The sequence below is a fragment of the Doryrhamphus excisus genome, chromosome 6, assembly GCF_030265055.1.
Source record: "Doryrhamphus excisus isolate RoL2022-K1 chromosome 6, RoL_Dexc_1.0, whole genome shotgun sequence".
NCBI lineage: Eukaryota > Metazoa > Chordata > Actinopteri > Syngnathiformes > Syngnathidae > Doryrhamphus > Doryrhamphus excisus.
The window spans coordinates 10,349,266-10,375,558 of NC_080471.1; the positions used below are offsets into that span (position 1 = coordinate 10,349,266).

General features: G+C 40.5%; 3 protein-coding genes and 1 long non-coding RNA gene across 11 annotated transcripts; 2 read left to right on the top strand and 2 right to left on the bottom strand.

The window, feature by feature from the left end:
* Window positions 1–21,555, bottom strand: LOC131131209 (uncharacterized). Its single transcript, XR_009130162.1, has 6 exons — window positions 21,353–21,555; window positions 17,954–18,074; window positions 10,103–10,281; window positions 1,616–1,731; window positions 1,484–1,550; window positions 1–1,386 (listed from the first exon to the last, which is right to left on the bottom strand). It is a non-coding gene; the product is annotated as an uncharacterized LOC131131209 (long non-coding RNA).
* On the top strand, window positions 1,194–6,376 carry admb (adrenomedullin b). Of its 3 annotated transcripts, none has more exons than XM_058075690.1 (5): window positions 1,194–1,299; window positions 1,631–1,747; window positions 3,840–3,950; window positions 5,091–5,486; window positions 5,569–6,376. In XM_058075690.1, exons 2-4 carry the CDS (start codon window positions 1,644–1,646, stop codon window positions 5,437–5,439), a joined length of 564 nt encoding a protein of 187 aa, XP_057931673.1. In that variant the 5' UTR covers window positions 1,194–1,299; window positions 1,631–1,643; the 3' UTR covers window positions 5,440–5,486; window positions 5,569–6,376. The 3 variants fall into 3 exon arrangements, with proteins under 3 accessions (XP_057931673.1, XP_057931674.1, XP_057931672.1); XM_058075691.1 differs by having other exon boundaries at window positions 5,091–5,232; XM_058075689.1 differs by having other exon boundaries at window positions 5,091–6,376.
* ampd3b (adenosine monophosphate deaminase 3b) lies at window positions 8,269–22,948 on the top strand. Of its 5 annotated transcripts, none has more exons than XM_058075681.1 (16): window positions 8,269–8,366; window positions 11,299–11,362; window positions 15,191–15,413; window positions 16,610–16,784; window positions 17,057–17,222; window positions 17,319–17,538; window positions 17,667–17,796; window positions 17,882–18,076; window positions 18,153–18,284; window positions 18,384–18,547; window positions 18,765–18,891; window positions 18,998–19,161; window positions 19,236–19,356; window positions 19,418–19,591; window positions 19,665–19,775; window positions 20,079–22,947. In XM_058075681.1, the coding sequence occupies exons 1-16, from the start codon at window positions 8,355–8,357 to the stop codon at window positions 20,250–20,252; spliced, it is 2,352 nt and encodes a 783-aa protein (XP_057931664.1). In that variant the 5' UTR covers window positions 8,269–8,354; the 3' UTR covers window positions 20,253–22,947. The 5 variants fall into 5 exon arrangements, with proteins under 5 accessions (XP_057931664.1, XP_057931665.1, XP_057931663.1 ...); XM_058075682.1 differs by having other exon boundaries at window positions 8,278–8,366; window positions 15,188–15,413; window positions 20,062–22,948; XM_058075680.1 differs by having other exon boundaries at window positions 8,280–8,366; window positions 15,188–15,413.
* rnf141 (ring finger protein 141) lies at window positions 22,385–26,092 on the bottom strand. 2 transcript variants are annotated; one of them, XM_058075687.1, is made up of 6 exons: window positions 25,980–26,092; window positions 25,248–25,439; window positions 25,062–25,170; window positions 24,812–24,993; window positions 24,602–24,709; window positions 22,385–24,193 (listed from the first exon to the last, which is right to left on the bottom strand). In XM_058075687.1, the coding sequence occupies exons 2-6, from the start codon at window positions 25,382–25,384 to the stop codon at window positions 24,043–24,045; spliced, it is 687 nt and encodes a 228-aa protein (XP_057931670.1). In that variant the 5' UTR covers window positions 25,385–25,439; window positions 25,980–26,092; the 3' UTR covers window positions 22,385–24,042. The 2 variants fall into 2 exon arrangements, with proteins under 2 accessions (XP_057931670.1, XP_057931671.1); XM_058075688.1 differs by having other exon boundaries at window positions 25,248–25,442; window positions 25,980–26,080.
* Between the last annotated feature and the right edge of the window lie 201 nt (window positions 26,093–26,293).

The window sequence follows — 26,293 nt, forward strand, 5'->3', positions numbered from 1 at the left end:
TTACTGCATGCCACTGCTGACAGCTGTTTTTGTTTTTATTACTTTCATCAGCTAAAACAATGATGAGCTATTTAAAATACCCCAAAATACCATCAAAACATTTTTCATACAGATCGCCGAGGTGTAACCAATATTGTACAGCTATGTTCATTTATTATACAGTATATACCATTCTTTTCATATAACTTTATTTGTACCCCCGGGGGCAATTAAAGGCAGCAAACAGACAAAATAACACTAACCATTGGTACTACAGTAGGTAACAATGAGAGACAGTCAGTGTTTCACAAGTGAGGCTGGATTGTCCTTCAGGATTTTTTGGTCGACAGCAGAATTCATGGTTCCATTTCCACAGCAAGACTTCCTGAAGCAACAGAACAGTCCTAGACCGTCACACTACCACCAACATATTTTACTGTTGGTATGATGTTATTTTGGTGAAAGGTGGCGTTACTTTTTTGCCAGATGTAATGGAAATAAATACACACCTTCCAAAAAGTTCTACTTTGGTCTCGTCAGAGTATTTTCCCAAAGCTCTCGGGGATCATCAAGATGTTTTCTTGCAAAATTGAGACAATGCTTTAATGTTCTTTTTGTTCAGCGGTGGTTTATGTCTTGAAACTCTGCCCTCTGTGTCTTTCTTATGGCGGAGTCATGAACACTGACCTAAACACTGAGGCAAGTGAGGCCTGTGGTTCTGTGGATGTTATTGTGGGGTCTTTTACAACCACTTGGATGAGTCGTCTCCGCACTATTGGGATAATTTTGGTTGGCCGGCCACTCCTGGGAAGGTTCACCATTTGTGTATAATGGCTCTCACTGTGGTTCGCTGGAGTCCCAAAGCTTTATGAATGGCTTTATAACCTTTTTCAGACTGATAGATCTCAGTTAACCTCAGTAAAGTTCTGTTTTAACAGGGGACAATCTATTTCCACACAGGGCCATGTAGGTTTGGATTTTGTGTTCAGTTGTGTTGTCCTTTACTAATATATATATAAATTTGTTTGGTGATCTGAAACATTGTGGCAAAAAAATCAGGAGGGGGCAAACACGTTTTCACACCACTGTATGCACATGTGGTGTGTCTCCATGTGGGGTGGATGGCTTGACATGAACTGTCCCACAGTCCCTCCCCCTGGCTCTGGCATTCAGGTACAGCTCCCCCCTCCCGGCTTCTATAAAGCCTCCCACGTCCTTAGTCTACACGTCAGACCTCCACTGATCGTAAGGACAGCTAAAGAGTACACAACAACACGGACATCCATTGTCTTCATCGCATCTGCAGGAAGAGTGAGTCGGGTAAGTGGCTTCTTTTCTTAGTTCAGATTCCAATGTTGACCTGGTCGGACTGCTCACTTCACCACCTTGCATGGTTTGGTGTGCATCCTGAAATTCAGCCAAAAAAAGGTTCATTTTGCCAATGACATAATATACACTACTTTGTTAAACCAAGAACAATAAAGACAAGTTTGACAACACTAACCTTCTCAAACGAAGGCCCTTTTTAAGACCTGTTAAAAGAATGCCTGCCAAACTAAGCTGTGTTAAGGCTGTAAACAAAATAAACCTGTTAAAGGAATCCCCACCTGTCAAGTTAAAATTGTTAACATCCCACCTTCATCACTTTCAGGAGTCCCATCAACATGAGATTAGGTTTGCAGACGCTCCTCTGCTGCTGTGTGTTGACGGCGGTGCTGCCACTGGTGAGGAGCGCCACCACCGAGCTCAGCACTGGAATGAAGAAAAGGTATTCAACTTTTTTATGACAAAAGTAGACCTGTGTTTTAGCTGATAAAAGGTATTTTAAATTGTTGATGAATTCAACAATTGATGAACACCATGATGCACGGTGGAGGATAAAAGAACATGATGCTAAATTATTTATGTGCTTATTTACTAAAGTTGTCATTGAGCGCTGTAGAGCAGAGATGTCAAACTCTCATTTAGAGCCATCACATTTTTACAATGACGTGCGGTGAGGTTCATAGCTGGTAAGGCACTGGTTGCACAGGTTGCTCATTAACAGGATAACCAACCAAACCATCACTTTGGTTAAAAAAAATTCAGATACTTCTTAGACCCATCTATTTATTGTTTTTCATAAATTTAAAAACATTTGTATTTTTACCTCTAATTTTTATACAGAGTACATGCAGCTTTTTCTTCTCCAGGAAAAGTTCTGATACTTTGTTGCAAAAGTCTGATCACATCCTGGTGAGTTTGAGTATATAATCCTCCTTCTTGGCAGTCATATTAATTCATCCACTAAGCAGAGCATAAACATATGTTAAATACATGTGATTTCCTGTTAGCTCATGTTAGCAGAGCAGAAAAAAACAGAAAGACAACATAATATTGACGTTTAAAAGAATTGCACACATTTTCTGTCAAAAAGAAGAAAAAAGCTAGTCCAGGGTGTACACCGCCTCTCGCCCAAAGTCAGCTGGGATAGGCTCCAGCATACCCTTGCGACCCTTGTGAGGATAAGCGGCAAAGAAATTTGATCGTTGGACAGATGAAGAATAAAGGAAAAAGGCGACATGTGTTATTAATTATTTTTATGCCCATTTTTATACAATTATTATTATGGACAACATTTTCATAGACTGTTTTTTCATTAATTATATGGCAAAATAATGAGTACATTGTATGAAAAGCAATAATCTTTAGTATCTCAAGAGTTTTTAACATTGTAAGTGCAATGTCAAGAGCTTTTAAATAAATTAAACAAATATAATCAATTCAACAAACAAACAACCCCCCCCCCCCAAAAAAAAGACCTCCTTTAGCAAAAACTGCACTAAAAATCACAACATTAACCTAAAAGAAAATATACCCTCTCTCTGTTAAGACAAAAAAAGCCCCTCCAATAAAAACCACTTTAACTACAGTTATGTAGTATATTGTTAAACTTGCTGTTTGTGACATGTACTTTCTCCCAGTCGTACTGTCTATCAAACATTAGTCACATTTCCCAAAATGTTGCGTTTTCAAACATATTGAAAGGTTGCATTTATTTTGCAATGTACTGTAGCTAGTGACACTGTCTGTGAGCACGCATCATTTTGCACCATTTTCGTTTTATATTTATTTTGCAGATTAAACAGCTCAGTAAGCGTCGATGATTGGGACAAAAGCTCTGTTGCACTTCCTCACCGGTGCTAGGGCATTCAAATTTTCCCAGAATTTCCCATTTTCTGTAACACAACTCTATTTGATCTTGAGAATTCTTATGACTTCCACATTTCTCACTCAATTCAAACAATTCCAACATCCAAACCTTCAGCTTACAGGTCCTTCGGGTTATTTATTATCCACATCCTAGAACACAAATTCCTTTTGACATTAAGAAATGTTACTACCGGGTGCTTCCAATTTCTACTACTTCAAATTCCTTCGTCGTTGGGGTGTCTTTGCAAACTATTTTGTGCTTTTGAAATGCCACAGCGATAGGAATAAGCCCCTGCTTGAGGTTTGGCGAAATGTCTTCCTCTGAAACAGTGAGAAGTCTTACACTATCGCTGCCATGTTTACTGTATTTACCAGTGAGCTCAGAGGAAGTTACAACAGGCAGTTCACAACACGTCACAGAAAAGGTGCTCTTGATTTGCTCATCGGTATGATGTCATACTAGCTCCTCATACTGGCTCCATAATTATTGTTCACCTCTGCAATTTTTTTTCGAACTATTCCATCATCAAAACATTCAAGCTAACAATTTTCAATTTTCCACAGTCCAAAAGTCCCACTATTCTTGTAATTCCACATTTTCCATACAGTATTTAGTTCAGTTTCAGCTCTTCGCTTCCCTAGTTAAGAAGTGGCTTCCTGTGTGTCAGGTTGAAAGTGCGTCTACTGAGTCAGATGACAAGAGAGGCGGCTGGTGATGTCCACATTCGACCATCACAGCAGGGTGGGGACGCACAAGTGGAAAAGTCACCATCCTCCAGGTATGACATCAAGCTTCTAGCATTGTACTACTGGTACTACTGATTTGCAAACATATTTGTCATATTCGGACAGGCTTGACATGTCCGAATATGGAACAGGAACATTACATGGAAGAAGCATGACTTATTTAATCCTACACCTATTATAGATAATTAATTTACACTATGCGTTTAAATATTTGACACTTGTCATGACTCGAGACTTGTCATTTCAACATGACCATTTTCCAAAATATACAGTGGAACCTCAAAGTTCATGTGCCAGAATTCAATTTTTGATGACTATGATTGTCAAAAATATGTCTTGGTTTTTGTCTGCTGTTTTCATTATCGTACGGCCAAACAGAGCATCCACAATTTGGTGACTCAGTCTCTGTGAAGGATGGTGGTTCTTTGAGAGTAAAGGATTCCCTGGCTGGAAACTGACTAGAGAATCCTTTACTCATCTTTATTATGCGTGTCTGTGCGCTTTATTAAACACAGAATGATGAACAACTCTGTTTCTGTCCAATTTATTCCTCTTAATAAGCATTATGCATAATAAGCATAACCATTACCAACCATTATGCCAAAGAAAGTTGCAAGTGGCACACCTTAAAGGTGACAAACACTATTGAATTCTGAAAACATCTGACACGTTAAGATATGATTGTCATGTCAAGGTTCCTAGATAACAGTACTTTGCAGGGGGAACGGTTTAAGGGAGACACATAACAAAAAGTAGCCAGGCTAGTGTGTGTAACGATGACTGTACCTGCTGCTGAAATAAACAATAACAATAAAGCTCAAGCGAGAAAGTATATAGCTCTACACATGCACTCTTTCAAGTTAAGTTTGTAACAACTTCATCAATGAATTGTTTTGTGTTCATATTTCTGCATGTTTGTATCATATTGATTTCGGTTTTCATCAGTCTGTTTGGAACAAATTAAAAAACCGAGGTTCCACTGTACAATGTACCATTTTATCATTACCAATACCATAATTTAGGAAAACTATGACAGCTGGGATAGGCTCCAGCACCCCCGCGACCCTCGTGAGGAAAAAGCGGTTGAAAATGAATGAATGAATGATACTGCTCTCATATTGGATCTCATTAAATGTTGTTTCTCTAACATAAAGACAAACTTCTTATTCCAGCCTGTTGCCCAACATCCGACGAAGACGCTCCACATTGTCCAAAACGTCTGGTTGCTTCCTGTTTACGTGTGCCTATCACGACCTGATCCACCGTCTGCACCAGATCCACGACTTCGACCAAAGAGTGGTCAGCGCCCCAGAGGTAAAAATTGGCTCATCGGGTTATGGCCGGCGTCGCCGTTCACTCCGGGACGCGAGTCAGCTAAGGACGGGCCACAGGCTCAGAAGGAGCACCGAGACCACCCCGAGGCCTCAGACTAGGCCTGAGAACATAGAGGAGAACCCTTGCTGTGTGTGTCTGCTCACCGCAGATGAAGACAAGTTCTCTCACTTATTAGGACGACTGTAGTAGACGCTCGGTTGGCTCCACCCGCCGGCACAAGCGTCAAAGACAGTGTGAGCATGCTTAGCTGCTGATTTTTTGGATGAGCCTCATCAGACCTGTGGGACTTGACCACAATGTCTGTGTCTTCCTCAGCTTCCAAAAGAGGGCAAGATGGAACTTACAGGAGCAGGGCCAGATGGCATTTTTAGAACTGGAGCACAAACCCTCCCCAGCAAAGCAACAAAATGATGGATGAACTGCTCTTGAAGTGGAATTGATAGTGTATTGAGAGTGTATATCAACTTATTTTTAATCATGTATGGCTTCATATTTACTGATATTTTAGCCCAAATACATATTACACCGCTTCCTGCCTGTAACTTCAGTGAAGTATTTTAATGTATCCAAGCTGACACTCACATTAGATGGCATTATATTTCTCAGCTGTACCTAATGAAGTGTCCACTTTTGTCCTCCTCTCTTGTTGGTGAGCTCACTGAATGTGATGTTTATGGGAAATAAATTATATGTGGGAGCTCTCACCAAGGCAAGGTGAAGAGCGGCTTTCATGGCTGCAGCAAGTGATGGAGACGCTTTAAGGCAATGGTGTCCAAACTGTGGCCTGAGGGTCATTTGCTGCTGCATGTTTCGAAAATAAAATTTAACAAATGAAAAAAAACAGTGATAAGGGTAAAATAGAGCAATAAGACACAATGTAAAGAGTAAAAGCTGACTGAATTTATATGAATAACAAATAACACAATACTTTTTCTTTGTGGAAATAGTTTGGACACCCCAGCTTAAGAAAGCATTGTGCTGTCATCTAGTGGCATGGTGCATACATGCAGCTTCCTGGGATCAAACTGCCTCTGTATTTGAATGTAATACACTTTTTTACTTTCTTGTGTACCAGCAGTAAAAGCTATATGGTGTCACATACCAATGATCCATATCTTGTTTGTTTTAGAGAAGATGTCTCAGAAATAAACTATTAATAAACTATAAATATTGCAACATGGTGATCTATTACTGAACTCATTGTGTCCTTCATTACAATAATATAAGCAAGACAATTTTACCCCTACCATCATCATAGGGAGCTCTGTGTACTAAAATTTTATTTAAATTGTATTTTCTATATACAATGTTATATAGAAATGTTATATACAATGTTTACAATTTCTCATTGACTACCCTCAGTGGAGGAGCAATGGCATTTAATTAATGCTATCACATTAATGCAATTAATTTATTTCAAGCATATACACACGCTATGTACGTGTATGTGTGCACCCAAAATGGAACTATAGAAAAGTGATCACATAGTAGTTGGCGACACCAAGTGTTTGCATGTTTGCTTGTGTGCGTTTGTGTCAATGTCCCCCACCTGCCATGTCAAAGCTGTAAACCTCAAAGAAGCACAAAAAGCTAAAAGCAAGAAAATCCAGTAAAACAGTGAAATCTGTTCTAAAATGCCTCGATCATGTGAAGTCACATGAAAATGTTAGGTCAATGTGTTCATGGAATTGTGTAACTGTGACAAAAAGACTCAAAATGGAGATCATCTTGACACAACTTGGATGGGTATACGAGGTCAGCCTGACCTCATATTAAAAACAAACTCCTCAGGAAGGATTTTGTGACTAAAAGATCAAACACATTTAAAGCATACAGTGAATACAGTATGTCTCTCTCGTTTTGGGGTATTCTAAATATATAAAAACAGCTAAAAAGACGCAGCACTTATTCTGCTTATATAGCATTCTGAAAAAAACTCCAAAAAACATGTGACGTGCATATTAACCAAGCTAGAGCCGATCGAACTATGTGGCGTATTGAATTGGCGTATCGACACCTTGCCACACCACACCGGCTCGCGACTAGCCAGTGACTAGCTTTATCACACATCACCGGCAGCCCATGAGCACCACACTCATAATACCTTAGATCACTAAGGAAAGGTAAAGTTATATATTGGAGCTGCCACTACTGCTGTTGTGTTTTTGTTTTTGGAAACGTTAATGCTAGGTGTAGCTATGTGAAATCAATTTGCCCGGGAAGGAAGTTTCGGTAATGTTTCAAAGGACCAATATATGCAGCAAAATACGGTTAGTATTACTTATCATTAGGGCTGTCAATTTAAATATTTGATCGTGATTAATCACATTTTGTCCATAGTTAAGTCAGAATTAATCACATTTAATTGCAGATATAAATTATATCTTTATCATTTATAATAAGTAGGAGAAATCTCTTTGCTGATGTGCAACTACAGCGATAATTACATCAAATGTATGTAAAAGGATATACATTTTGGAACTATGGGCCATTATTTAAAACAATACCGTCAGCAAGCATATTTTTTTGTTATGTTTTTTTGATGGCAGTGTTAAAGCACTGTTGCAGAAATGATAATTACTTACACAGCTTTTGTCATTAAAAAATGTAATATACTGCATTGCATATTGAGCCAAATGATTGTAAATAACTGGAGAAATAATAAATAACAAGAGTTGTTGATTGTGGTTGATTAAAAGCAATCCTACTGAGTATCGATGAGATGACGAAAGGAAACAACGTTGTTTTTTTTATTGGAATGAAGAACAAGCATATTATATGCAGGAAGGGGGCAAGGTTGCTGTTACCGTGGGAAAATATTTGTTATTCCACTTAAAAATGTTGTGTCCCTTATTCAATTTGATTTCACTAATATTAGTACACATTAATGTCACAATAACCTGCCATTATTATCTGCTCTGGCCTCCAAAACAAGGACCTGAAGGAATGAAATACTGAACAAACTGAAGGGGAGTGGTCTCCAGGGGGAGTGGCCTTCATTCTCTTGAGGTAATGGTGCAAATAGAAGCTTCCTGCTAAACTTCCTCTAAAACAGTGAGGATTGAAGTGTGTGTGTACTGTACTGTGTGTTGTCATCATTGATGTCTTTCTGCGTAAGTACACTGTTTTCATCCTGTTCTCAAAACTGTAAGAAAAAAACTGTTAAAAACTCATCTCTACAGAATTGCTTTTAATACTTTATTGTGTAATTTGATTTGATTTCTTTCTGTTGTAAAGTGTTTTTGATTGTCTTATAAATCATATGAATTGGTGATCAATTAGCTGCAGACACTGTCATTGTGTGTATAATATCATAATGATGTTTTTCAATAATAGGAGACTATGATCTATGGTATTGCTACTTTGAATGATATTACACATAAGTGCTTTATACTTGCACTGTCACTTGTCCCTTGGCGGGTGCTTTTTTTAAAGTTCAACAGCTTTGGCGGACTTAATGTCCAAGCAGATCCAGTAGAATTTCTACATTTGATTAAAATCACTTAAGATTTGTCCACTCAAAACATGATCACTGCATATGACAAATTCAAATATGTGATACGAAGGTATTTCAGACTACTTTGGACTAATTCACTACTTCCTGGAACTACTACAATCTGCCTGTGAGAAAATACCAGAAATATTGCATTAGCAACTGGGCCGTCGCTTGTCCAAGGACGGAAGATCGAACCCTACTATTGGACTGCATCAGTAACAACCTTCATTTAGGCCGAGCCAGCTCAGGGCTAGTGACATTTTTTGGATCTACCACTGTACTATTAAGAATGACCATCTTACCGCGTCCAACCTGCTGCGAGAGGCCTTGCTTATGCTGCTCAATGAGAGAAAACTTTTTTGCCTTTGTCATCAAGATCATTTTAGCCAAGATTTTGGCTTTTAAAGGCTGCAGTCTTGGACTTTTGATCAGTTGATGAACAGCCTATTTCACTTGTTTGCCAAAAAATGGTCCCCTCAAAAACATTATCTTAATTTTTTTTGGATTTGTGTCTTTTTATTTTGTTTCTTTCGAACAAAACTTTATGTTACGTTATGTTACTTTACTTTAAAATTCTGTTCAGGAGTGTACAGGTGGCAAAGGAATTTAGTGTACAAATTCATAATATATCTCATTAATTAAAATGAAATGATTCCTGGGCCACCCTTTGAACACCACGGCTGTGAGGTATATATCGTTCAACTGAAATGTAGCCCTTTGATGAGCCTTGATGACAACGTCATGTGATGCTCTGTTGCTGCGGATGAAGAAATACATTAAAACTGTCCTAGTGACTCAATCACATTTTGATTGTATTGATGATCAATGAGCTGGACTGACAGTTCTTAAGTGTGTAGAAACAACAGTGAAACTGTAAATGGCCTCTTCAAATGTGAGATATGCACGTGTATTAAGTTGAGAGTACACAAAGGCATCATTGGTGGGACAAGAAGGAGCAAAGCATACATTCCACTATCAGCATGGGAAGTGAAATGCAGGCATTTCCTCAAAGAATCAGCCAGTAAAGACATGCCTTTTAAAGGAATGTCCACCACAGAGGGGCCTTCTAAAGATGTTGCCACTAGTGAACACTGTATATACATGACTTGTACCATCATGACTAAGCATACTGCCCGGAACCTGTTTGCTTTTGACAAACTCCATACAATGGACAAACAACATGAATGCACCCTGTGCTATACAATTTCATTGAAGTAGAAACGAGTCACAATAAATTGTGATCTTCAGTCATAGTTATAATGATTATTTAAATTTTACTTGGGGATCACAAACAAACACTACCATTTTTCTAAAGGACTCACACTGAACTGGCCAAAGTGAGTCTTGACTCACCCGATGGCTGACGCCACCAGCAAGGCTCCCTGCCGACACATCGCTTCAGGGAAGACAATTCTGCTGTCTACCAAAAAATCCTGAAGGAGAATGTCTGGCCATCAGTTTGTGAACTCCAGCTGAAATTAACTTGAGTTCCGCAGCAGGACAATGATCCACAACGCACAGGAAGTTCACATCTAAATGGAAAAGAAAAACAAAATGAAGTCTTTGGAGTGGCCTGGTCAAAGTCCTGACCTGATTCCTATTGAGATGCTGGGGCATGACCTTAAAAATGCACTTCATGCTGGAAAACCCTCCACTGTGGCTGAATTACAGAAATCATGCAAATATGAGTGGGCCAAAATTCCTCCACAGTATATGGCTTGTTGCAAGTTATTGCAGTTGTTACTGCTACTGTAAGTGTGGCCCAACCAGTTATTAGGGTGATGGGGCAATCACTTTTTCACTTTATTTATGTTGTCATTCACTAACATTTAATATTCACTAATATTTCACACACACACACACACACACACACACACGCACACACAAACGCACACACCTCAATTGATCAAATTCCTTCTCAAGCAAGAAGGGTCAGGCAAAATGATCTGTCACATTTGTAGGTTAAATAAAAGGCAAATAAAGTAAAGTTTGAAAAGTTCATATAATGCAATTTTTTTCATATAATGCCATTTTGTTTTCTTTCTTTATAATGCCATTGCTTTTCAGGGTTTTTTTTCAGTTGCTGCCATGAATTGGGGCATTGTGCTTTCATTGTGGAAACATTTATCAAAACAAGCAAATCTGTAACTGCAACACAACGAGCGTTCCGTTTGCACTTCAATCTTGGTAGACATGATCCTGTACCAGCTTGAAACACCATCTTATTATGACTTTGTTATGACTTCAGAGCTACTGGATCTGCATTGAAACGGAAAACAACCAGCCGACCTTGCACCGCCAGAACTGATTTAATTTTAAAAACAGAATGGCATATGTACTTTTCGAAAATAAAACACTTTTTTGTTTCTTTAATTTATTTGCCTTTTATTTAACCTACAAATGTGTCAGATCATTTTGCCTGACCATGTATTATTCTGCTGATTTTGTTCAATAACCAATACCACCTTATATAAGGTGTCAGGACTGTCTCCCAATGTCCAAATCCTGCAAATAAAGCCCATTCGTGTCTTCTGTCCATGCTACCACAGGACAAAATGAGGAGAAGAGAAGCAGCCCTTTGCAAGCAACAGTCCACACCTTGCTTTGGAAGAGGTGAACATCTCCACTTATTTGTTTATGCCTTCATTTTGACTGATACATTTCCAGCAGCCTGTTGACAGTGTCTATTTATAATGCTGGAGCAGAGTCAACATTCTTTTCCACTGGTCTACTGTATAAGAAGTGACAAGCTAGCAGGGTGCTCTGAATATAAATGAGTGCATAAACACCTCACAATAATCAAAAAGGTGTCTTTATTGTTTTTCGTCAAATCCAATGCAAACAGGAAACAAATTGCTTAGGTTTTGTGTAAATATACAGGTATACCGTACGACCAACTGTATATTATGAATATAAAAATGTGATATCGGTTCATATTGACATTTTTTCATCTGCCGATGATATCGGCACGTGAGTCATGAGTAGATGGACGACTCCCTCACTTAATTAATGTCCCTCACTTAATGTGTGCAATGTGGGAATTCCGAAACTAATGAGAAATCTGATGACAAATACTAGTAGAGTTTTACCACGATAATCTTGTTCTATTTAAAAGTCGAAATTGCAAATTTAAAACCATAAGCTAAAATCAAAGTACATTATTGCTAAACTGTACTTTCCCACACTTTTAATATTACCTGGAGAGCCCCCCCGTATCAGCAGCCAGTTGTGACAAGGCAGCCTGAATTAGCAGCCCCTGTTGCCATGACGCTAACAACAGCCTAAAATAGAGATAGAGGATGGCCACTCCAAATGACAACAACTAGCTAGCAGCAACCTGATCTCATACACAGAGCAATTAGAGCGGCACAGCATCAGGAGCCACACTACGAAGAAGCATTTTGAACACAACAACTAGAAGAGGCTGAAGCAAACTACATGACAGTTGAGCTCGACAAAGGGACAGACTTAACATGGCCCAAATCAATACAGAAGGTAAGAGAGACAGATAAGTCTCTACGGAACTGGGCTATGATGCCACTGCATCCACTTTATATATGCTCATTTTGTATTTAAAGTTGTTAAAGGAATGAAATGAACAAATAAAGATTACAAGTTACTGACAAACATCACTGTTGCTAAAAACGCCATGTGGCAGAGAGATTAACATGAAGGCCACCTTTGTTACAGTATTTGGTGAACTAAATGTGTTTCTTTCTTCCTTCTTTAGCAAATGGTGGCACTTACAACTTTCGTAACCTCATTTTAGCTTATTAAATTCAAGAAGCAACTCATGGCAAAACAGGAAGGTGGTTTCCGTGTTGATCTCACTGTCACAATGTGTCTTTGGGAGTAGTCACGTCAAGAATCAGGTCTTCAATGAAGGCAAAAGTAACCTTAAATGTTAATTTGTCCCTTACATGCATCATTTACTATATGTATTAATATGCATTAGGAATTGTTTTCTGCAGGTCAAACTATAAGTGTAAAACTATGAAAATGTGTTTTTGGTTTTCTGGAATGGATTAATTGAATTTCCATGATTTCCTGGAAAATGAAAAATGAAATTGAAAAATGAAAACAAAATGGATTTGGTTAGCGTCTGTTTTGGTTTGTCAAACCTTAAGTCACACTCAGAGCTTAGAGGACCTATATAATGCAAGTTTTTCTAACCTTTGTATTGAGTGGTGGACTATAGAGCGGCTACACACAATAATAAATCATAGGATTAAATAAGCTCTGCTTTTTCATACTTTTGTTGAATTGTGTAGACATGTGGTGTACAATTGTTGAGCATGATCCAAATAATTAAAACCATTAGCAAACAGAAGCCAAGTCTGCATATTCAGAATGGAATATTCATTACTCCATTCGCTTGACACAGCTTGGCATAGTGGCTAAATGAGTAATTGTGATGCTTACAACAAAGAAACACATTTACAACATAACTACACTTTCTTGTGGGTAGTGCCAAATCCGTTGTGTTTCAAGACACTACAAAGTTACCTCACTAACTCCTGCTGCTTTGTGTAGGTCAGGTTTCTGATGTTTTGGGATGTAGGTCAAGGTCAAGCGCTCAGCTGCTGCACTAGGGTGGGCTTGCACGTGCCGCCTCTAGAGGCACGTAGGCAGTGACAGTGCCCCAACATGGGGGCACGTGTAGCCACGTCTCACATGGATAGAGTTACATGTTAGCACTGTCTGAGTTTTTGATGAATACATTGGGGGGAGAATATGCTGCCTGGTAGCCGCTGCTGATTCTTAAATCACTTCAACACTGAGAGACAGAGAACTTGACCGATAGCAACATTCGTACAACATACTGGAAGATGTTACTGACATACGGAGGGGAGACAAAGATTTAAGCGCAGGGGTGTCCAAATGTGCAAACGCATACAAACGCATACATACAAATTGAAGGAAGCGTGGTGCATGAATGTACATTATTGAATGTACAGTATTTTGACTTGAGATCTAGATTGGGTTAAAAAAAAATGGGCCTGGATCCCTCCACATGGATTTTTTGCCTTCCTTTTCTAAAAAAGTATGTCATACGACAACAATAAAAAACTCCTAATCCCTCATTTATTACAGTTCATTAGTTGCAGGCCTGACCACCAAAGCGAATTTCCGCAAAGTAGCATTTCTTCGTTATAAATTGAATATTTTTGTAGTTATGGCAGGAATAACATTTTCGATGTCAATGTCATTTCTAAATCAATGGCTCAATTGTGTCGGATACAAACACTAAACAGCCCCCATCCAGAACTAAACAGGTTGAAATGGCTTTCAGAGTTGGGAGTTCAGAGTTGAGTTTTAGTTTGTTGTGGGCTATGACTGCAACAGTAACCCGTGTTATTATGATTATCGTTACTATTATTGTGCCTACAAAAAGGAGGGAGCGATGTTCAAACTGCAGTGACTGTAATGCTTAAAATGTAATGGCAGACCTAAAAAACTTTGAGTTTTTACTGCACAAGGCACCCAGACTGTATATAAATAAAGGATTGGGGATTTTGCATTTACTTCCGCAACACAATCAAGAAACCATACAGAATACAGAAACCATTGGAATAAATCACATACTGTAATTTGAAAATAATATTGCAAACCCTATTTCGTGCTGAACAGGCCCAGGTCTGATCTACGATCTCAAGCACATGGAGCAGGTCCAATAAAATATCTGCCATCCCTTGTGTAGTCATACTAAAAACGGAGCTGAAGTCAATCTCAAGGGTTCTGTGAGACAATTGGCTTGGGAGAAATAAACAGTCTTGCCAAAAGGGCCTGAGAACCCAAACTATGGAATGTTTAATTCTTATTTTTCTACTTCAGTCACAAGCTGGGAATCCTGTGACTTGTTTTTGTCTGTGAATTCTGGTAAAATGTGAAAAGCGTACAAGATACATTTGATTGACAGCAGAAGGCCCAGTGCTTGACACAGCGGTTGTACGGTTTACTAATCCAACATAACATTGACTAATGCTGAGCATCCCTTACATTCACATTTTAGCCTGACCGTTAGGTCAGTGCACTGCAAAGATGTAGCTGCAAAGAGGAAGAAAAGCATAAATGTTGTAGCAACTAATGAGGGGGAACTGTACTGTGCTACCACAGGACAAAAACAGGAAGTATCTGAGTTTGCATATCTTTTCTGCAAGCTGTGTGGTCAAAGAGAGGTTGACCATACCAGAAGGGTTGCAAGGTTTTGTTTTTGTTTACTGTAATGTGCCGCACACGTCGGCAGAAGACGCACACGCCAGTGAAACACAAACTGGCCTCTCAACAGCATATGTTTACTGGTGTGTGCTTGCTGACCTCAACCTCCAACTGGTGACTCAAGTTCACCTCACTGCCACTTCAAGTATAATGTTATTTCCACTGTAATGGTTGGAATATTTCAACTCAGTGGAAACTAAACCGAGCAAACCTTTTCAGCAGAGATGCCACGGCTCTTCCCGAGAATATCAATGAGCGAGGTGGACGAGAAGGTCCGTTTGCTGGCAGAGAAGGTGTACGCCTCGGCCCTGAAGGAGGAGGACACCAAGGATGCCATGGCTTTGTTCACTGTGCCGGAGGACTGCCCCATCGGCCTGCGAGAGGACAGAGAGCGTGCCCTGCAGAAAGAGCTGGCTGAACAGCAGTCCAAGGAGACAGTGAAAAGGTGTGATCACAAATCGTTCACAAAGTGTTTTTGGGGGTACTCCAACTGAGCCATTGGTACTGTGCTAGACATCAATTAAATCCTCTCTCCATTAGGTGGATCATTTTTAGTCTTATTACGATTATTTGTTTCAGGCAATGGCACCTTTGTCAGTAATTACTTGTGAGAGCATCGAGTACATTAATTAAATGACACATTCCACTTTACTGTTTTGCAATTACTGGACTGGATTATTTCCATCTTATATTTTGAGTTGTTTTGACAATTCATTTCATTTAATGTCATTAACTACTTGCAAGAGCATCAAGTGCATTAATCAAATGACACATTCTATTCTACTTTAATACTACAATTTATATGATATTGTGGAATATTCATTCTTTCGTTTTCTACTGCTTATCCTCACGAGGGTGCTGGAGCCTATCCCAGCTGTCTTCAGGCGAGAGGCGGCATACACCCTGGACTGGTCGCCAGCCAATCACAGGGCACATATAGACAAACAACCATTCACACTCACATTCATACCTATGGATAATTTGGAGTCGCCAATTAACCTAGCATGCAACTTTTGGAATGTTTGCATGGAAAGAACATGCAAACTCTACACAGAGATGCCCGAGGGTGGAATCGAACTTGGGTCTCCTAGCTGTGAGGCCTCCACTCGTCTGCTGTGCAGGTGTTGTGGAATATCTCCAGGCTTTTTGAGAGTTGATTATATATTTTGTGGAAGGTTGCCGTTGTCATTAATTGCTGGCAAGAGAAACAATCGCATGAATGAAATGTTTTGGCTTCTCTTGTACTGCAATACTGATTTTGTGGATCATTTACACGATTTTTAGGTTTTGTACAAGGTTCTGGGATCAGCAATCACATTAATTAAATTCTTTATTACACGCACAGATGTAGCCATGAGCAAATGCTGTGGGTTTGAATTGTATTACTATCATGAATTGTGTCTGTTATCATTAAGAATATACATGGAGTAATCACATTAGTCATTCTATGACTCCACTAAATGGTGTGTGATCATGTCTGTGTGCATGGAATTGCACCAGAAATGAGACCACATCTTTCAATCGTGCCAAAAAAAACATGCCTGGACATGATTCAGTGTGCTCCCACACCGGGCATGGTACAATTTTCCTGGTGTGAGTACACCCTTAGTGTGACACCTGTCCCATCCTTTCTGTCATCAGGAAGAAGAATTTCATGATGAAGCGCTCCCAGTCCCTGTCCCTGCAGATTCCCACCAGTGACTGGAGCCTATCGGCTCATTCGCCCATGCTCTCCCCGACCACACCTGAGCCAGTCTTTTCAGAGAGCTTCCCAGACTTCCAGAGAGTTACCATCAGTGGAGACTACTGTGCAGGGGTAAAGACCACAAACACAATCAAAAGACCAATGTGAGGTTCACCTACACAATCTTATCGTATAGTACTGCATGTGGCATTAATGTACATTTACTACCATCTTCCCAGTTTTACTGCATGCAATAGTTGGAGCAAAATAAAGTGAAGATATTGATCATGCTATTATTGATCTGATACAAACACCACCCCTGGTTTTGATACTCTTGATATTTACATCAATCCACCCACTCCCAAGTTCCCAGATATGACGTGACATCTCTATCATGGTTCCAGATCACAGTTGAGGATTACGAACAAGCGGCCAAGAGCCTCCTGAGAGCTCTGTTCATCAGAGAGAAGTACTCCCGGCTGGCCTACCACCGCTTTCCTAGGACCATTGCCCGCTTCCTCCGCAACACTGAGGGGGAGAAGTGGCGAGAGGAAGATGAGGTCCTGCCAGGTGGGAGCATTGTTGACCCTTCACCCAGGGTTTAATGATACGAGACAATGGTTCAGACTGAATTACTATCAATCTTCATCTCCTTCCATTCTGCAGACATCTGGCCTTTCCCTCATGAAGGCGAGGACCCATATTCCATGGAAGGACTGCCTGAGAACCTTAACTATGAGCTGCAAATGAAGGATGGTATCTTTCATGTTTACGACAATGCTGAGGCACTGAAACAGCAACAGCCTCACAGACTCCCTTACCCAGACTTTGAGACCTTTGCCATCGACCTAAGCCATGTCCTGGCCATGATTGCTGATGGCCCAACGTAAGTACATGAAATCTCATGTAAGTACATGAATATATACGAGCTGATCCAGGCAGTACATTGGCTAAAAAGGCTGTAAAGAGGAGCTAAGTTGCTGTATCACTGCATTTTGTCCTGCCCTGTTACAGGAAGACCTACTGTCATAGACGCTTAAACTTCTTGGCTTCCAAGTTCTACCTTCATGAAATGTTGAATGAAATGGCCGAGCTGAAGGAGCTGAAAAGTGTTCCTCACAGAGACTTCTACAATGTCAGAAAGGTGGGTTGGTATTTCAAAAAAAGCAAAAAGTTTTGTAATACCAGTGTGCTAATACCAGTGAAATAACAGCTTGTGTCAAACAAAGGTGGACACTCACATACACGCTGCTGCCTGCATGAACCAGAAGCACTTGTTGAAGTTCATCAAGACCACTTACCAGACAGAGAAGGATCGGGTGGTTCTGGAGAAGGCCGGGCAAAAGATCACTCTGGAGCAAGTCTTTAACAACCTCCACATGGACCCCTACGATCTCACCGTGGACTCGCTGGATGTGCATGCTGTAAGAGAAAAACAACAATGTCAAAGCTGTAGTAGCCTCCACATCAGTGACACTCCATGCCCTTTGACCTCTGCAGGGGAGACAAACATTTCATCGCTTTGACAAGTTCAACTCCAAGTACAACCCCGTAGGAGCCAGTGAACTGCGGGAGATTTACCTGAAATCAGACAACTACATCAGAGGAGAATACTTTGCACGTCTCGTCAAGGTGTGTCTACAGTGCTAAGACACATTACGACTACCTCATATGACCTTATATGGTCATTTGAAGGGTCGAGGATGTCAATGTATTATTTATCTCCCCAAGGAAGTAGCCAAGGAGCTGGAGGAGAGCAAGTACCAACACGCCGAGCCTCGTTTGTCAATTTATGGACGCTCTGCTAGCGAGTGGGAGGGACTCGCCAGCTGGTTCATCCAGCATAAAGTCCACTCACCCAACATGAGATGGATGATCCAAGTCCCTCGAATCTAGTAAGGGCAGGTGGAAGAATAATTAATCGCTTAATACTAAACTAGCACAGCAGTAGGGCGACACGGTTAAGAAAAAGGAAAATGAATAACAATTTTCTTGCTTGGAATTCAGAATGTGTGAATTGTGATCCTGTTTTCTCTCTGCAGTTTTTAAAAGTTTATTATCTTACGCGTTGGTGGCTGAGCATGAAGATGAGCTAATTTCTTTGTCTTGCAGTGACATTTTCAGGTCAAAGAAGCTGATACCACACTTTGCCAAGATGCTAGAGCACATTTTCCTCCCCATCTTTGAAGCTACAATCAACCCACAGAAGCACCCAGCAATTCATGTTTTTCTAAAATATGTAAGTACATTGTAACAAGCGTGGCAACAGTGGAACACATGCTCAGTAGTGTTCAGTTCTTTGGTATAGGAAGATGTTCTTCCACTCCATTCTCTATCTTTTCCAGGTGACAGGATTTGACAGTGTGGATGATGAGTCCAAACACAGCGACCACTTATTCTCTTACAAAAGTCCAAAGCCTGAGTCATGGACCACAGATGACAACCCTCCTTATACCTACTACCTGTTCTACATGTATGCCAACATCATGGTGCTCAACAACTTGCGCAAGTGAGTCCTGTGTTGACTGATACTGACTTAGTGATAGCTGTCTGGATTTACAAGTGGTCTTTGTCCCATCACAGGGAGCGTGGACTGAACACCTTCCAGTTCCGTCCCCACTGTGGCGAGGCTGGCTCCATCACCCACTTGGTCTCTGCCTTCCTAACAGCAGACAACATCTCCCATGGCCTCAACCTCAAAAAGGTGAAGCTGCAGCCCAAAATGTTGATGGCACCTCCTAACTTGCTGTTGTTCTATCCACCAGAGTCCAGTGTTGCAGTACCTCTACTATCTGGCCCAGGTCCCCATCGCCATGTCGCCACTGAGCAACAACAGCCTGTTCCTGCAGTATTCCAAAAATCCACTGAGGGAGTTCCTTCAGAAAGGTCTATGTGTGTCGCTGTCAACTGACGACCCGATGCAGTTCCACTACACAAAGGTCAGACCCACACCCGACCCGACACCATGGCCTCATAAAAAGACAAGTTGAAATAGTGCTCAAACCTTGACAGGAAGCCTTGATGGAGGAGTACGCCATCGCAGCTCAGTTGTGGAAACTGAGCACTTGTGATTTGTGCGAGATCGCCAGGAACAGCGTGCTGCAGAGCGGCCTGTCACACCAGGTGAGACAAAGCCATCGTGGACTCTTCTAGTTCTGTTCATTTATTATGCCAAGAATTCCTGTTTCTAACTGCTGGCAGTCAAAAGAAAACATGACAAATGCCTATTTTTGAGACACGGCTTGCAACTCCCCTCCAAACCCCCCTGTTAGCATGACATTGATGTTCTCCTTCGATTTCAGATCGACCGTTTTAATTATTACATTAGACTCCTCTCTTCAGGCATACATAATGTTACACTGTATACAACAAATGAGTGATTAACACAGGGAAATGTTTTAAATATCAGCCCTGTCCCACCTCCAGGAGAAGAAACATTTTCTGGGTTCCAACTACCTGCAGGACGGCCCAGAGGGAAACGACATACGACGCACAAACGTGGCACAAATCCGCTTGGCCTACCGCCACGAGACGCTGTGCAACGAGCTCAGTTTTTTAGTGGATGCCGTTAAAACAGATGCCACTAGTCCAGCTGAGTGACTGGAATCAACAACAGGAGGGACCAAAATGGGTCACGTTGTTTGATGGTTATTTTGACATTTTCTCATGAATTTGGGGTGGGTTTCATATACTGCAGTGGTTCCCAAAAGTATGCGTACCCTCAGGGGTACAACAATTGCCATAGCAGGTATGTGAATAATAATAATAATAAAGCACTCAAAATTACGAGTGCGCCCGAACGCTTCACAGGAGACCACAGCAGGAAAGAGACAAAACGGCAAGTTGTTCCTTGTGCTATGTGCATCATACCAACAAATAAGTAGGTTTGAATCATTACTGTGCATTAAGAGTGTTTCACCTTGAATATTTCATTTATATTGGTGCAGTGGAGATTCGAAAATGAGGCTTTATTGACGTTTGTGTGTATTTCTGTATTTTAGAGACTATTAAGAAGGAGGTAGTGGTTTTCCTAAAGTTGGGACACCATGGAAAGATTCCAGTCAGATAATGGACACTTCATACTCAACAGGCAGGATCAAAACCAGCAAACTGTTGTCAGTGATGCTCAAGCTTTTTCTAAAATGAGCATTCAGGTGCATCACGTAACTCCTCCCACACAAGTTGCATTCAGGGACACTAGTAAATCACAGGAAACACACCCACACATGCACATGCAGCACAAAGTAGGTGATATTTACAAAACCTACCGCTTGTTGCTCATACAACAATAAGACAATGTTACACAATGTTCTACTTATAACAGACATCATGGTAAACAAACCTTTGGACGCATTCCGCTTTATCATGATTGTTAAACTTTCCCCTTCAATTTGGAATGATATTAATAAGCAGACTTAAACCATAGCCATCCTGAGTGGACAGAAAAGTGAAGTTTAAAACATGTCCATTCAAGTCATATTCATTCAAAGGGAAGTATGCCAACATCAGAGTGGAATAAAAGATACAGGTGTGTAAAAAAAATGAAATATCATGAAAAATGTATATATTTTTTGTCACTCCTCTCATAATGTGAAACATTTCAAAAATGTATTTCTTGAGATTTTGATGATTGTGTCTTATAAATAATGAAAACCCAAAATGCAATGTCTGACAAAATTAGAATATTGTGAAAAACCTACCGGTAAATTGTGGAAAGTCATGCTGTCACACCCTAATCGACTGATTAATTCAATACACCTGCAAAGGTATCCTGGGCCTTTAAATGGCCTCTCAGTCTGGGTCACATGGCTATACAATAATGGGGAAGACTGCTGACTTGACTTAATAATAATAATAAATTTTATTTATATTGCACTTTACATTACAGAAATCTCAAAGTGCTACAAAGAAAGCATAAAACCTACAGTGAAGCGATAAAACAACACAACAAAAGGTATATATATATTCATAAAAAAAGGCTAAGAAAAGGCCTTTCGTCTGGACTTGTCCAGAAGACGATCATTGACAGCCTCCACAAGGGATGAAAGCCACAAAAGGTCATTGCTAAAGAAGCTGGTTGTTCAGAGTGTTGTATCCAAGCATATTAATGGAAAGTTGAGGAAGGAATAAGGACAGTAGGACAAGGTGCACCAGAAAAGGGATGACCGCAGCCTTCAGAGGATTGTCAACCAATATCCATTCATGATTTTGGGGAAACTAGGAGTCGACTGAAGCTGGACTCAAGAGCTACTACGTAGAGACGAATCACCCAGAGACAATGTCAGAAACGTCTTACCTGGGCTAAGGAGAAAAGGTCCCAGAATCTGGAGGAAGGATGAAAGGCACAGGATCCATGTTGCTTGAAGTCCAGTGTGAACTTTCCCCAGTCAGTGATGATTTAGGAAGCCATGTCATCTGCTGGTGTTGCACAAAAGAGTGTTTAAAATCAACAATACCGACAAAAAGGTGAGATAATTTACTCACCTATGACACAGTTCACTACCCTACTCCATGTGTGTGTGAAGTTACTTTGGTGGGTTGTCATTTTTACAAGTTGATAGAACAGTTGACGTTGACGTCCATGGCTATTAGGGATATTTATTAATGCAGAATTAGAAATAATGGTTATTTTATTTAAGAGTAGATACTCAAAGAAGGAAGTGATGGATTTTATTTGATACATTGTGCATTTTATAAAAATGACTGAAGCAAACACAATTGTATTATATTAAAAACACTGCCTCAAAGTCTTTAGGTGCAAAGAAAGGGTCTTTATTGGTGAAAATAAAGAGATAATTATGTCATCACACATTAAAAGCAAATTAGGATTAATGTGAATGTACAGTACAGTATCAGGCAAATGCTGCCACCCGATGGTTGAAACGGTGTGTTATACTTGCCTGCAGGCAGTATTAAAGTGGACCTATTATGCTCATTTTTCAATCCTTTGTATTGAGTTGTGGTCTCCTATAGAGCAGCTACACACAATTCCACCCACGACCCGCCTCCGGGCATGCCCACTCTGCTGTGATTGGTTGCACGCCCAAAGTGCTTCCTAAATATGAAACAAATAAGGAATTCCACCCCTCTGTGACATCACGAAGAGGGCAGTTTTACCACGCCTTTTGAGCGTTTTGAGCCACCCCAAACTTCTTTCAGGGCTCACAAATGCGTAAACCTCATTATCTGAAACTTTGGCATACATTCTAACTACATTTATTAAAAAAAGCAAATAGCATAATAGGTCCCCTTTAAAAGCTACATCTGTAGTGAAAAGGGAATAATTAATTTGTTAAATGACAAATATACCTCCTTTTATATTTCTAATCTGTGCTGTCCGGCTACTGTTAAACTATTACAGCAAATAAATACTTTCATATGGATATCATTTGTCATTTGTTGTAGTGCAAACCACAAGAAAAGTACAGTCAAGTGTTATTGGTCAACATTGATTTAAAAAAATTATCTGGGTCAAATAAAATAATCATTAAAAATATATATAATATATACATTAAATCCACACAAAATATATTTAAGTTAAATTACTTTTATAGAAACAATTTAAACTTGTTCATATACTTGTTAACATGCATGTTAATGTGTAATTGAAATTGCAACAGCAAAATTAAACCATACAAAAATGTATTCTTTATCGCATGTCACCTAAAATGGAAACAGCAAATAAGATTTGAGCATATTATAGTTACTAGTCTCTCCTAAATCTCAGCAAAGTCTCAAATACAGTACGTCAATAGCAGATCATATGAATGAAACTGGAATATACTGTAAGTAAAGTAGATGTAACTGAAGGAGTAGGCCACAGTATGTCATGACCTTCATAATAAATGTCACAAGGTCCTATCCTATCATAAACTCATGATAATGAAGCTAATCAAGTAAGAGCTTCCTTTGTTCTGACTAAAAACCAAAAGGCATTTTTAGGAGTAAATATAATGGTTGCCTAAAAATCCAGCTCTGTTCTTCTTATCACAGCTTTGGTTGTAGACAAACAAAGTATCCCACTGTGCATCCTCCACTCCATGTGAACACAATCTGTTCTGTGACTGTTGTTCTTATGCCAAAACAATCAGACTCCAAGCGTGGTAGAACTTGGTTTCAAGTTGAATGAATGCTCACCAGAATTAAATGTCATACTATTTTGAACTGTGCCCTGTATTTGCTGCCCAATACACCAATAATGTTGTGTTGCTTTGTACAGTGCGTGCAACAGGACTTATTACAAACACAGACGTTTCCCATGGTGCACCACGTCTACATCACATCGGAAACCAGAGAGAGTGAATGTGCAAATGTCAAATATTTTCTCCAGTGAAAGTGACATTTTTTTTCATAAGGAATACTTGGTGCAGGTGGTGCCCTCTCTCGTGCGTTACGGTTGGTGAGGGTGGCCCGCCTCGTCTGCCAGGTTCAGGATGTATCCCGCCATATCGTTCTCGGTGGGGAAGTCGGACATCACCCACGAGTCGTTGGCGGCAGTCACTTGCAGGCGACACATGGGGCAGTTTCGACTCTGCCCGCTCCTGCAGGAAGACGAGACACAAACATAACGGTGATAGTGGACTCTATTTTTGGAGACCAGGCGCAGCGTATGTTCCCAGCGCTGCACCTACGCCACGCCAACAGGGTGTGGCCAGCTCACTTCGCAATTTTCATGAGCAGCACAGTGTGGCGATCAAATGAATGCCTCGCATTGCCTTTAAATACGCAGGGCCCACAGGACTGTGCATCAGAGTCCACAATTCACATTATGCACCACATACACCACTTTGTTATTATAGAAATCAGTTATGTAAACAGAACATTGTGGCCATTTGAGGCATTTTTTGTGAGGGCTTTAGCATCAAAATAGGTATTTTCCATTACACCCATTGCTACCTCATACTAACTCGTTTTCTCGTTCACAATGTACCAGTAAGTGTGCTGGTTACCATTTATCAATGCACTTCTGACAGAAACTGTGAGCACAGGGCAGGATGAGGTCGGCTTTCCCGTCCATACAGATGCAGCATTCCTCTTCATCGGTCAACTCCTTCACTCTGTAAAGGAACAAGGGAAGATGCTTCAAGACTCCCCAAATGATGTAATGGAATGCAAGCGGTATGTACGATATGACATAATCCCAACGCTTAGGCACTGACCTGCCCATCCACATGCTGGCCTGACAGGAGTCGGTAGTAGGAAGCTGAGCAGTGGAGGCCTCAGTGGCGCCCTCTGCAGACAACACCCCAGCGGCCTGACTGGTGATGTCGTGGTACAGGTGGATGAACTGGTACAGGTTCATGATGCGCGACGCTTCCACCATGCCAGTATCTTTGTTGATCTGGTGAGAATAACGTGATTGAGGTCTAGCGCAACTTATTGTAAGTATAAAATGTTTTCTGGCTTCACCTTAGTACAAACGACCCTGACAACCACCTTCCACAAGGCAGTGGCATCAGATCCTGGCTGGACCTCAAACAGCAGATGCTTCTGTTGCCCAGCAGCTAGCTTTGCAGTCCTGAGAATCAAGACAGGGGACTCATATTGTAGGGCATATCGTACACATTCTACCTTATTATAACTATAACAGCTTACACATCATTCAGTTCAGCCACTCTGGCCAGAAACTCCTCATAGGTGAGATAGCTGCTGTCCCGTACCAGCCCGGCATGTTTCACCAGCTTCTCAGGGAGACGGGTCATCACCGCCTGACCTGAGATCTGCTGGCCCATCCCAGCAGCAACGGTGCTAACACAACAGCACCAGAGGGTTGGACCTCATTCACTTCTGCTGGAAGAAGAGGGAACGTTGCACTGTAATGTACAGCCGCAAACACACAGTATGGTCTAAACACTCCAATAACAAAAACAATCCAAAAACAAAAACACCCAAACCATAAAACATACCATATAACCGTGAACTTGCACCATTTTTCTCATGCAGTTGTTTGGCTTCTGTGTGTTTTTGGCATTTACAGCATTTTTCTTTTGTAGTGTTTTTCATCCTGCGCCGTCAACATTTTAATTTGCACCCGAATAATTTAAAACAATATGATGCACTTCACGAAACCACATGTGAAAAATAATTACAAACCAACAAAACATCATAACAAAAATAAAACCACCTGCAATGGCAGAACCAACAAGCAGCAGAGACTCGGATAGTGTAAAACAATGTATCTTTCTTTTTCAAATGCCTAAAACAGTTGGAAAAAAATGTGGTTTTTTTTTAACAGCGAGGAACATTACTTTTCATATAGACAAGCAGAGACAATGATCTTCTTAAAATTTATATTAAATGTGGACTCGCTTATAATAAATAACTTACCCAAATATTAACCATGAAGGGTTTTCAAGCATACGTCGCCACTGCCGAGCTAGCGTCTGTTTTCGTTTATGTTGACAACATATTGTCGCGCTGTTATGGCGTCAGAACTCGTGATTCAAATGGGTGGGCTCTGGTTCATATTCGATGGCAAACTGCTGTAACGTGATTGGTGCGTTACTCCCTTGCTGCTGGTCTCATCCAATCAGGTGGAACGCTCAGTAATCTGATTGGCCGTCAATGGCTGATTGGCCGTCACTTGTTCGCTGACAGTTGAATTAAAAAGGACTATACATTTATATACAGAAAATATATAT